The sequence below is a fragment of the Salvelinus namaycush genome, unplaced genomic scaffold (genome assembly GCF_016432855.1).
Source record: "Salvelinus namaycush isolate Seneca unplaced genomic scaffold, SaNama_1.0 Scaffold340, whole genome shotgun sequence".
NCBI lineage: Eukaryota > Metazoa > Chordata > Actinopteri > Salmoniformes > Salmonidae > Salvelinus > Salvelinus namaycush.
In genome coordinates this window covers 123,993-137,223 of record NW_024060342.1, presented here as the reverse complement: position 1 = coordinate 137,223, position 13,231 = coordinate 123,993, and the positions used below count along the sequence as shown (strand labels likewise).

The following is a 13,231-nucleotide window of genomic DNA, read 5'->3' as shown; positions in this document are numbered from 1 at the left end:
CAGTTGATAAAGCAGCGTGTAGCTGGCTGTTCAGTGTGTAAAGCAGCGTGTAGCTGGCTGTTCAGTGTGTAAAGCAGCGTGTAGCTGGCTGTTCAGTGTGTAAAGCAGCATGTAGCTGGCTGTTCAGTGTGTAAAGCAGCATGTAGCTGGCTGTTCAGTGTGTAAAGCAGCGTGTAGCTGGCTGTTCAGTTGATAAAGCAGCGTGTAGCTACCTGCTCAGTGTGTAAATCAGCGTGTAGCTGGCTGTTCAGTTGATAAAGCAGCGTGTAGCTGGCTGTTCAGTTGATAAAGCAGCGTGTAGCTGCCTGCTCAGTGTGTGTAGCTGCCTGCTCAGTGTGTAAAGCAGCGTGTAGCTGCCTGCTCAGTGTGTAGTTACCTGCTCAGTGTGTAAAGCAGCGTGTAGCTGCCTGCTCAGTGTGTAGTTACCTGCTCAGTGTGTAAAGCAGCGTGTAGCTGCCTGCTCAGTGTGTAGTTACCTGCTCAGTGTGTAAAGCAGCGTGTAGCTACCTGCTCAGTGTATAAAGCAGTGTGTAGCTGGCTGTTCAGTGTATAAAGCAGTGTGTAGCTGGCTGTTCAGTTGATAAAGCAGCGTGTAGCTGGCTGTTCAGTTGATAAAGCAGCGTGTAGCTGGCTGTTCAGTTGATAAAGCAGCGTGTAGCTGCCTGTTCAGTTGATAAAGCAGCGTGTAGCTGCCTGCTCAGTGTGTAAAGCAGTGTGTAGTTACCTGCTCAGTGTGTAGTTACCTGCTCAGTGTGTAAAGCAGCGTGTAGCTGCCTGCTCAGTGTGTAGTTACCTGCTCAGTGTGTAAAGCAGCGTGTAGCTGCCTGCTCAGTGTGTAGTTACCTGCTCAGTGTGTAAAGCAGCGTGTAGCTACCTGCTCAGTGTATAAAGCAGTGTGTAGCTGGCTGTTCAGTGTATAAAGCAGTGTGTAGCTGGCTGTTCAGTTGATAAAGCAGCGTGTAGCTGGCTGTTCAGTTGATAAAGCAGCGTGTAGCTGGCTGTTCAGTTGATAAAGCAGCGTGTAGCTGCCTGTTCAGTTGATAAAGCAGCGTGTAGCTGCCTGCTCAGTGTGTAAAGCAGTGTGTAGTTACCTGCTCAGTGTGTAGTTACCTGCTCAGTGTGTAAAGCAGCGTGTAGCTGCCTGCTCAGTGTGTAGTTACCTGCTCAGTGACACTCATCCTCCTGTTGGGGTCCACGTCTCTCCCCTCCAGCTTGGCTTTCACCCTCTTCCACACGCTCACCGCGTACGAGTTCCTCTCCTGGACAGCTGCAGCACACACACACACACACACACACACACACCACCACGTCAGATTTGGCATGGGTCGCCAGATCCCCAAAAAGTTCTACAGCTGCACCGTTGAGAGCATCCTGACCGGTTGCATCACCACCTGGTATGGCAACTGCTCGGCATCTGACTATAAGGCGCTACAGAGGGTAGTGCGTACGGCCCAGTACATCACTGGGGCCAAGCTTCCTGCCATCCAGGACCTATATAATAGGCAGTGTCCTACGAAGGCCCAAAAAATTGTCAGAGACTCCAGTCACCCAAGTTATAGACTATTGTCTCTGCTACCGCACGGGAAGCGGTATCGGAGCGCCAAGTCTAGGACCAAAAGGCTCCTTAACAGCGTCTACCCCCAAACCATAAGACTGCTGAACAATTAGTCATATAGCCACCAGACTATTTACATTGACCCCCCCCTCTGTCTTGTACACTGCTGCTACTGGCTGTTTATTATCTATGCATAGTCACTTCACCCCTACCTACATGTACAAATTACCTCTAACCTGTACCCCCGCACACTGACTCTGTACCGGCACCCCCTGTATATAACCTCGTTATTGTTATTCTTATTGTGTTACTTTATATATTTTATTTCCCGAGTGGCACAGCGATCTAAGGCACTGCATCTCAGTGCTTGAGGTGTCACTACAGACACCCTGGTTTGAATCCAGGCAGTATCACAACCGGCTGTGATTGGAAGTCCCATAGGGTGGTGCAAAATTGGCCCAGCGTCATCTGTGTATGGCTGGTGTAGGCCGTCATTGTAAATAAGAATTTATTCTTAACGGACTTGCTTAGTTAAATAAAATTAAAAAATATATACACATATTGATGTCACTTGTTAAATCCACTTCAATCAGTATAGATGAAGGGGAGAGACAGGTTAAATAAGGATTTTTAAGCCTTGAGACATGGATTGTGTACAGTCGTGGCCAAAAGTTTTGAGAATGACACAAATATTAATTTTCACAAAGTTTGCTGCCTCAGTTTGTATGATGCCAATTTGCATATACTCCAGAATGTTATGAAGAATGATCAGATGAATTGCAATTAATTGCAAAGTCCCTCTTTGCCATGCAAATGAACTGAATCCCCAAAAAACATTTCCACTGCATTTCAGCCCTGCCACAAAAGGACCAGCTGACATCATGTCAGTGATTCTCTCGTTAACACAGGTGTGAGTGTTGAGGACAAGGCTGAAGATCACTCTGTCATGCTGATTGAGTTTGAATAACAGACTGGAAGCTTCAAAAGGAGGGTGGTGCTTGGAATCATTGTTCTTCCTCTGTCAACCATGGTTATCTGCAAGGAAACACGTGCTGTCATCATTGCTTTGAACAAAAAGGGCTTCGCAGGCAAGGATATTGCTGCCAGTAAGATTGCACCTAAATCAACCATTTATCACATCATCAAGAACTTCAAGGAGAGCGGTTCAATTGTTGTGAAGAAGGCTTCAGGGCGCCCAAGGAAGTCCAGCAAGTGCCAGGACCGTCTCCTAAAGTTGATTCAGTTGCGGGATCGGGGCACCACCAGTACAGAGCTTGCTCAGGAATGGCAGCAGGCAAGTGTGAGTGCATCTGCAAACACAATGAGGCCAAGACTTTTGTAGGATGTCCTGGTGGTCAAGAAGGGCAGCAAAGAAGCCACTTCTCTCCAGGAAAAACATCAGGGACAGACTGATATTCTGCAAAAGGTACAGGGATTGGACTGCTGAGGACTGGGGTAAAGCAATTTTCTCTGATTAATCCCCTTTCTGATTGTTTGGGGCATCCGGAAAAAAGCTTGTCCGGAGAAGACAAGGTGAGCACTACCATCGGTCCTGTGTCATACCAACAGTAAAGCATCCTGAGACCATTCATGTGTGGGGTTGCTTCTAAGCCAAGGGAGTGAGCTCACTCACAATTTTGCCTAAGAGCACAGCCATGAATAAAGAATGGTACCAACACATCCTCCGAGAGCAACTTCTCCCAACCATCCAGGAACAGTTTGGTGACGAACAATGCCTTTTCCAGCATGATGGAGCACCTTGCCATAAGGCAAAAGTGATAACTAAGTGGCTCGGGGAACAAAACATCGATATTTTGGGTCCATGGCCAGGAAACTCCCCAGACCTTAATCCCATTGAGAACTTGTGGTCAATCCTCTAGAGGCAGGTGGACAAACAAAAACCCACAAATTCTGACAAACTCCAAGCATTGATTATGCAAGAATGTGCTGCCATCAGTCAGGATGTGGGCCAGAAGTTAATTGACAGCATGCCAGGGCGGATTGAAGAGGTCTTGAAAAAGGATCAACACTGCAAATATTGACTCTTTGCATCAACTTCATGTAATTGACAAAAATATCTAAAAACACTGAAGCAGCAAACTTTGTGAAAATTAATATTTGTGTCATTCTCAAAACTTTTGGCCACGACTGTATGTGTGCCATTCAGAGAGTGAATGGGCAAGACAAAAGATTTAAGTGCCTTTGAACGGGGTAGGGTAGTAGGTGCCAGGCGCACCGGTTTGTGCCAAGAAATGCAACACTGCACTTTTTCACGCTCCACAGTTTCTGTGTGTATCAAGAATGGTCCACCGGGGCCTCCCGGGTGGCGCAGTGGTCTAGGGCACTGCATCGCAGTGCTAACTGCGCCACCAGAGTCTCTGGGTTCGCGCCCAGGCTCTGTCGCAGCCGGCCGCGACCGGGAGGTCCGTGGGGCGACGCACAATTGGCATAGCGTCGTCCGGGTTAGGGAGGGTTTGGCCGGTAGGGATATCCTTGTCTCATCGCGCTCCAGCGACTCCTGTGGCGGGCCGGGCGCAGTGCGCGCTAACCAAGGGGGCCAGGTACACGGTGTTTCCTCCGACACATTGGTGTGGCTGGCTTCCGGGTTGGAGGCGCGCTGTGTTAAGAAGCAGTGCGGCTTGGTTGGGTTGTGCTTCGGAGGACGCATGGCTTTCGACCTTCGTCTCTCCCGAGCCCGTACGAGAGTTGTAGCGATGAGACAAGATAGTAATTACTAGCGATTGGATACCACGAAAATGGGGAGAAAATGGGATAAAAAATAATAATAAAAAAAATAAAAAATAAAGAATGGTCCACCACCCAAAGGACATCCAGCCAACTGGACACCACTGTGGGAAGTATTGGAGTCAACATGGGCCAATTGGGACCGTTAGGGTAGCAGTCTATATGGAATAGGGTCCCATTTGGTACAGCTAGGGTAGCAGTCTATATGGAATAGGGTCCCATTTGGGACAGCTAGGGTAGCAGTCTATATGGAATAGGGTCCCAATTGGGACCGTTAGGGTAGCAGTCTATATGGAATAGGGTCACATTTGGGACAGCTAGGGTAGCAGTCTATATGGAATAGGGTCCCATTTGGGACAGTTGGGCAGCAGTCTATAGGGTCCCATTTGGGACAGTTAGGCAGCAGTCTATATGGAATAGGGTCCCATTTGGGACAGCTAGGGTAGCAGTCTATATGGAATAGGGTCCCAATTGGGACCGTTAGGGTAGCAGTATATATGGAATAGGGTCACATTTGGGACAGCTAGGGTAGCAGTCTATATGGAATAGGGTCCCATTTGGGACAGTTGGGCAGCAGTCTACAGGGTCCCATTTGGGACCGTTGGGCAGCAGTCTATATGGAATAGGGGGCCATTTGGGCAGCAGTACAGCTGCTTCTTCTAATTATAGACTAATTTAATTGGAGGTCAGGGGTTAGATGGATGGTTAGGGGTCGTACCTCGTCCCGTCTTGGGGTCACGTACAGCCCGTTTGGGGCTGGGATTCAGACCCTTGCTGGTCATCGTCTGAGCGCTGGGGGGGGTGTCCGCCGGGGTGCCAAGGTTACGGGGGAGGAGCTTGCGTGAATTCTGGGACATTGAGTCCGTCTGAGTCTTCACACCGCTGCACCTCACCGCTGAGAGAGAGCGAGAGAGAGAAAAGGAAAGAGCAGGAAGGAGAGAAAGATAGTAAAGAGAAGAGAACAGGAGAGAAAGTAATCATAGCCTGTGAGCTCTGAAGCGATATGCTATTTTTAATCATTCTGGTATTTAACACAGGTTATCACATTAAACAAAGGGGCCCCCTATTCCCTATGTAGTGCCATACTTTTAACCTAGGGCCCATAGTAGTGCACCACATTGGGAATAGGGTGCCCTCAGCCAGGGTAGCACACAATGAGGGAGGTGTAGTTACCTGCAGCGAAGCTGGTCTGAGCTGTAGAGGTGGGGCTGGAACAGTTTCCACCCCTCTCTGTCACCAACGGAGACGCAAAGCCAACCAGGCCGTTATACACACTGAAGACAGAGAGGAGGGACAGAGAGGGACAGAGAGGAGGGACAGGGAGGAGGGACAGGGAGGAGGGACAGAGAGGAGGGACAGAGAGGAGGGACAGAGTGGCCACTGTCAGTACGGGTAGGGGTGTTTGTAGCTCATTCAGGGTGTGTGTGTGTGTGTGTGTGTGTGTGTGTGTACCTGGTGCTCTGTGTGTGTAGCTCCTTCAGGGTAGCAGGTATCTCCTGCAGTAGCTCCACCCCCTCTTGACTGGCTCCTCCCCCCCGGGGCTGGCCCGTTGCCTGGACGACAGTGAACAGCACGATCTGCACGTTGTCCTGCCACGCCTTGTACTCCAACAGGAACTGGCGCACGCTGCCCTCGTAGGTCACTTCCTCCCCCTCCGCCAGCGCGTTCTCCTCGTCCTACGGGAGACAGAAGAGACATTTCACTGGTTCCTCTACAGTCAATGAACTAAGTAGACCAGACCCAGCTGTTACCTGGTTCCTCTACAGTCAATGAACTAAGTAGACCAGACCCAGCTGTTATCTGGTTCATATTATACAGTCAATGAACTAAGTAGACCAGACCCAGCTGTTACCTGGTTCATATTATACAGTCAATGAACTAAGTAGACCAGACCCAGCTGTTACCTGGTTCATATTATACAGTCAATGAACTAAGTAGACCAGACCCAGCTGTTACCTGGTTCATATTATACAGTTAATGTACTAAGTAGACCAGACCCAGCTGTTACCTGGTTCATATTATACAGTCAATGAACTAAGTAGACCAGACCCAGCTGTTATCTGGTTCATATTATACAGTCAATGAACCAAGTAGACCAGACCCAGCTGTTATCTAGTTTCTCTACAGTCAATGAACTAAGTAGACCAGACCCAGCTGTTATCTGGTTCATATTATACAGTCAATGAACCAAGTAGACCAGACCCAGCTGTTATCTAGTTTCTCTACAGTCAATGAACTAAGTAGACCAGACCCAGCTGTTATCTGGTTCCTCTACAGTCAATGAACTAAGTAGACCAGACCCAGCTGTTACCTGGTTCCTCTACAGTCAATGAACTAAGTAGACCAGACCCAGCTGTTATCTGGTTCCTCTACAGTCAATGAACTAAGTAGACCAGACCCAGCTGTTACCTGGTTCATATTATACAGTCAATGAACTAAGTAGACCAGACCCAGCTGTTACCTGGTTCCTCTACAGTCAATGAACTAAGTAGACCAGACCCAGCTGTTATCTGGTTCATATTATACAGTCAATGAACTAAGTAGACCAGACCCAGCTGTTACCTGGTTCATATTATACAGTCAATGAACTAAGTAGACCAGACCCAGCTGTTATCTGGTTCCTCTACAGTCAATGAACTAAGTAGACCAGACCCAGCTGTTACCTGGTTCATATTATACAGTCAATGAACTAAGTAGACCAGACCCAGCTGTTACCTGGTTCATATTATACAGTCAATGAACTAAGTAGACCAGACCCAGCTGTTATCTAGTTTCTCTACAGTCAATGAACTAAGTAGACCAGACCCAGCTGTTACCTGGTTCCTCTACAGTCAATGAACTAAGTAGACAAGACCCAGCTGTTACCTGGTTCCTCTACAGTCAATGAACTAAGTAGACAAGACCCAGCTGTTACCTGGTTCCTCTACAGTCAATGAACTAAGTAGACCAGACCCAGCTGTTACCTGGTTCCTCTACAGTCAATGAACTAAGTAGACCAGACCCAGCTGTTACCTGGTTCCTCTACAGTCAATGAACTAAGTAGACCAGACCCAGCTGTTATCTGGTTCATATTATACAGTCAATGAACTAAGTAGACCAGACCCAGCTGTTACCTGGTTCATATTATACAGTCAATGAACTAAGTAGACCAGACCCAGCTGTTATCTGGTTCATATTATACAGTCAATAAACTAAGTAGACCAGACCCAGCTGTTACCTGGTTCCTCTACAGTCAATGAACTAAGTAGACCAGACCCAGATGTTATCTGGTTCCTCTACAGTCAATGAACTAAGTAGACCAGACCCAGCTGTTACCTGGTTCATATTATACAGTCAATGAACTAAGTAGACCAGACCCAGCTGTTACCTGGTTCATATTATACAGTCAATGAACTAAGTAGACCAGACCCAGCTGTTACCTGGTTCATATTATACAGTTAATGTACTAAGTAGACCAGACCCAGCTGTTACCTGGTTCATATTATACAGTCAATGAACTAAGTAGACCAGACCCAGCTGTTATCTGGTTCATATTATACAGTCAATGAACCAAGTAGACCAGACCCAGCTGTTATCTAGTTTCTCTACAGTCAATGAACTAAGTAGACCAGACCCAGCTGTTATCTGGTTCATATTATACAGTCAATGAACCAAGTAGACCAGACCCAGCTGTTATCTAGTTTCTCTACAGTCAATGAACTAAGTAGACCAGACCCAGCTGTTATCTGGTTCCTCTACAGTCAATGAACTAAGTAGACCAGACCCAGCTGTTACCTGGTTCCTCTACAGTCAATGAACTAAGTAGACCAGACCCAGCTGTTATCTGGTTCCTCTACAGTCAATGAACTAAGTAGACCAGACCCAGCTGTTACCTGGTTCATATTATACAGTCAATGAACTAAGTAGACCAGACCCAGCTGTTACCTGGTTCCTCTACAGTCAATGAACTAAGTAGACCAGACCCAGCTGTTATCTGGTTCATATTATACAGTCAATGAACTAAGTAGACCAGACCCAGCTGTTACCTGGTTCATATTATACAGTCAATGAACTAAGTAGACCAGACCCAGCTGTTATCTGGTTCCTCTACAGTCAATGAACTAAGTAGACCAGACCCAGCTGTTACCTGGTTCATATTATACAGTCAATGAACTAAGTAGACCAGACCCAGCTGTTACCTGGTTCATATTATACAGTCAATGAACTAAGTAGACCAGACCCAGCTGTTATCTAGTTTCTCTACAGTCAATGAACTAAGTAGACCAGACCCAGCTGTTACCTGGTTCCTCTACAGTCAATGAACTAAGTAGACAAGACCCAGCTGTTACCTGGTTCCTCTACAGTCAATGAACTAAGTAGACAAGACCCAGCTGTTACCTGGTTCCTCTACAGTCAATGAACTAAGTAGACCAGACCCAGCTGTTACCTGGTTCCTCTACAGTCAATGAACTAAGTAGACCAGACCCAGCTGTTACCTGGTTCCTCTACAGTCAATGAACTAAGTAGACCAGACCCAGCTGTTATCTGGTTCATATTATACAGTCAATGAACTAAGTAGACCAGACCCAGCTGTTACCTGGTTCATATTATACAGTCAATGAACTAAGTAGACCAGACCCAGCTGTTATCTGGTTCATATTATACAGTCAATAAACTAAGTAGACCAGACCCAGCTGTTACCTGGTTCCTCTACAGTCAATGAACTAAGTAGACCAGACCCAGATGTTATCTGGTTCCTCTACAGTCAATGAACTAAGTAGACCAGACCCAGCTGTTACCTGGTTCATATTATACAGTCAATGAACTAAGTAGACCAGACCCAGCTGTTACCTGGTTCCTCTACAGTCAATGAACTAAGTAGACCAGACCCAGATGTTATCTGGTTCATATTATACAGTCAATGAACTAAGTAGACCAGACCCAGCTGTTATCTAGTTTCTCTACAGTCGATGAACTAAGTAGACCAGACCCAGCTGTTACCTGGTTCCTCTACAGTCAATGAACTAAGTAGACAAGACCCAGCTGTTACCTGGTTCCTCTACAGTCAATGAACTAAGTAGACCAGACCCAGCTGTTATCTGGTTCATATTATACAGTCAATGAACTAAGTAGACCAGACCCAGCTGTTACCTGGTTCCTCCACAGTCAATGAACTAAGTAGACCAGACCCAGCTGTTACCTGGTTCATATTATACAGTCAATGAACTAAGTAGACCAGACCCAGCTGTTACCTGGTTCATATTATACAGTCAATGAACTAAGTAGACCAGACCCAGCTGTTACCTGGTTCATATTATACAGTCAATGAACTAAGTAGACCAGACCCAGATGTTATCTGGTTCCTCTACAGTCAATGAACTAAGTAGACCAGACCCAGCTGTTATCGCATTGGTGTATGTGGAAGAGCCACCCCTTAAGCAGACCGGGACAGCGACCATTTTTTTCTTATAGTGAACAGCCTGATTAAAGACATTTTCATTTATCCACCATCTATGCTACGGTATGGGGGCCACGCAGGGACAAACAGAGTGGGCGGAGGTCAGGTCAGTTAGGAAGGCGTTTCTAACAAATAAATCACTGTGAAAGTTGCGTAGTGGATTGCTGAGAGTGTCATGTATCTGTACATCCATCTCCCTGTGTGTGTGCCACTGCCCGTACCTTAGCCATGGCCCGCAGCAGGTGGTGTGTGTGTGTGTGTATCCATCTCTCTGTGTGTGTGTGTATCTCTCTGTGTGTGTGTGTGTGTGTCCCGTACCTTGGCCATGGCCCTCAGAAGGTGTTTGACGTCAGCCAGCTGGCGGTTGTGATTGGACAGGATGCCCTTGATGCTGTCCACCAATAGCTGCAGTGATTCCGTGGCGACATCCAGCTGCTGCTCGCGCTCCTCTTGCACAGACCCCTGGGTAGCCAGCTCCTGACCCAGCTGCTTCTGGGCACAAGCTAGCCAATCAGGGCTGCCGATGGGCAGCTCCAACGCCGGGCTCTGAGTTTGAGGAGAGATGGGAGAGTAAGGAACGTCCCAAAAGGTACCCCTATATCAGCCCTGTCCCTGAAGAGATACCCTCCTGTAGGATTTGGTACCCCTATAACAGCCCTGTCCCTGGAGAGATACCCTCCTGTAGGATTTGGTAACCCTATATCAGCCCTGCTCAACACTGTTCCTGGAGAGATACCCTCCTGTAGGATTTGGTACCCCTATATCAGCCCTGTCCCTGGAGAGATACCCTCCTGTAGGATTTGGTATCCCTATATCAGCCCTGTCCCTGGAGAGATACCCTCCTGTAGGATTTGGTACCCCTATATCAGCCCTGTCCCTGGAGAGATACCCTCCTGTAGGATTTGGTAACCCTATATCAGCCCTGCCCAACACTGTTCCTGGAGAGATACCCTCCTGTAGGATTTGGTACCCCTATATCAGCCCCACCCCTGGAGAGATACCCTCCTGTAGGATTTGGTACCCCTATATCAGCCCTGTTCCTGCAGAGATACCCTCCTGTAAGATTTGGTACCCCTATATCAGCCCTGCCCCTGGAGAGATACCCTCCTGTAGGATTTGGTACCCCATATATCAGCCCCGTCCCTGGAGAGATACCCTCCTGTAGGATTTGGTAACCCTATATCAGCCCTGCCCAACACTGTTCCTGGAGAGATACCCTCCTGTAGGATTTGGTACCCCTATATCAGCCCCACCCCTGGAGAGATACCCTCCTGTAGGATTTGGTACCCCTATATCAGCCCTGTTCCTGGAGAGATACCCTCCTGTAGGATTTGGTACCCCTATATCAGCCCTGTCCCTGGAGAGATACCCTCCTGTAGGATTTGGTACCCCTATATCAGCCCTGTCCCTGGAGATACCCTCCTGTAGGATTTCTCTAACCCCAGTTGTAACTAAGGCGATTCAGCATATCAACCAGCTAAAATAGTTGAAATCAGGTGTGCTAGACTAGGCTTGGAGTGAAAACCCAGTGTCGGAGGGCAGAGTGTCTGCTGGTTTCTGGCATTTCCTTTCAATTTGTGTCCAATTAACACCTAAGTACTCACCAGTCTGTGGAGCTGTAGCTAGGGGTCAGTACTTACCAGTCTGTAGAGCTGTAGCTAGGGGTCAGTACTCACCAGTCTGTAGAGCTGTAGCTCGGGGTCAGTACTCACCAGTCTGTGGAGCTGTAGCTCGGGGTCAGTACTCACCAGTCTGTGGAGCTGTAGCTCGGGGTCAGTACTCACCAGTCTGTGGAGCTGTAGCTAGGGGTCAGTACTCACCAGTCTGTGGAGCTGTAGCTAGGGGTCAGTACTCACCAGTCTGTGGAGCTGTAGCTAGGGGTCAGTACTCACCAGTCTGTGGAGCTGTAGCTAGGGGTCAGTACTCACCAGCCTGTGGAGCTGTAGCTAGGGGTCAGTACTCACCAGCCTGTGGAGCTGTAGCTAGGGGTCAGTACTCACCAGCCTGTGGAGCTGTAGCTAGGGGTCAGTACTCACCAGTCTGTGGAGCTGTAGCTAGGGGTCAGTACTCACCAGTCTGTGGAGCTGTAGCTAGGGGTCAGTACTCACCAGTCTGTGGAGCTGTAGCTAGGGGTCAGTACTCACCAGTCTGTGGAGCTGTAGCTAGGGGTCAGTACTCACCAGTCTGTGCAGCAGCTGTAGCTAAGGGTCAGTACTCACCAGTCTGTGCAGCAGCTGTAGCTAAGGGTCAGTACTCACCAGTCTGTGGAGCTGTAGCTAGGGGTCAGTACTCACCAGTCTGTGCAGCAGCTGTAGCTAGGGGTCAGTACTCACCAGTCTGTGGAGCTGTAGCTAAGGGTCAGTACTCACCAGTCTGTGGAGCTGTAGCTAGGGGTCAGTACTCACCAGTCTGTGCAGCAGCTGTAGCTCTATGGAGGAGACGGAGGTGTTGAACTGGGCAGCGTAGGAGCAGGTCTGCTGGCACCTCTTCAGCAGCTCAAACAGAGCAGAGTCCATGCTCAGAGCCTCAGGGGTCCGCATCCGCAGACCCTCAAAGTTCAGTATGGTACTGCACAGGAACGTCACCTGGGAACAGGAAGAATACAGTTGAGGAATGTCACCTGGTACTGGGAATAATAAAGTTGAGGAACGTGAACTGGTAGTGGGAATAATAAAGTTGAGGAACGTGAACTGGTAGTGGGAATAATAAAGTTTAGATAAAATTTTAAATATATATATATATACATATATATTTATTTAAAATAGCTCTCCAAGGCCAGGCTTGAAGAACACACAGTTACTATCTGTAACAGGGCCCTGGTCAAAAGATGTGAACTATATAAGTGTTATCCATAAGCGCCGTCTGTCGGCTAAATAACACTCATTGTAAACCGGCTACTTTTTCCACTTCATAAATTAACTAGGCTTCTTTTATTCAAAAGTTTAAATTCGCTAGTCAGAAATGTCCGTTTAGCTTTCTCCCGCTAGAATGACCGATATATGCATCTTCTAGTGTTGATAGGACAGTCGCCTGTCAGTCACAGAGCGATGGCAGGGAAACACTGTTGTTTTGTCAGTCTGTTCTCTGTCCCGCCTCTCGGTCCCGGTGTTATTTTTGTAGAAGGTGGTTGGCTGCGCTCAGATGTCTTTTCACGACGGAGGGAGAGAGCATGATGAGTCTTCATTGTCTGGTGTGAATGAATTTACACGTCCCGTTTACGTGATAACGAAGAGTTGAAATCCACTTATTGTTTCGCGGCATTTCATTAGGATCCCCATGTGCGGTTGTGAAAGCAGCAGCTGCTCTTCCTGGGGTCCACACAACACATGACATAGACAAGAACAGCTCAAGCACAAAACACATGTTTTAAAATGATACATAACCCCTACATATCAATACATACACAACAAACATCTAGGTCAAATAGAGGAGAGGTGTTGTGAGGTGTTGCTTTATCCATGTTTTTTTAAAACCACACTCCTTACAGCTCAGGG

At 47.7% G+C, this 13,231-nt stretch overlaps 1 protein-coding gene across 1 annotated transcript in view; it reads right to left on the bottom strand.

Annotated features, from left to right (window-relative positions):
* Positions 1 to 13,231, bottom strand: part of LOC120040304 (serine/threonine-protein kinase SMG1-like) — a 97,148-nt gene that overhangs the window by 2,981 nt on the left and 80,936 nt on the right. Inside the window, exons 59-64 of the mRNA XM_038985504.1 lie at positions 12,143 to 12,322; positions 10,056 to 10,283; positions 5,753 to 5,976; positions 5,474 to 5,574; positions 5,019 to 5,195; positions 1,161 to 1,267 (exon numbers count right to left, since the gene is read on the bottom strand). Coding sequence (XP_038841432.1) covers positions 1,161 to 1,267; positions 5,019 to 5,195; positions 5,474 to 5,574; positions 5,753 to 5,976; positions 10,056 to 10,283; positions 12,143 to 12,322 — 1,017 coding nt within the window. The remainder of the gene's footprint in view (positions 1 to 1,160; positions 1,268 to 5,018; positions 5,196 to 5,473; positions 5,575 to 5,752; positions 5,977 to 10,055; positions 10,284 to 12,142; positions 12,323 to 13,231) is intronic.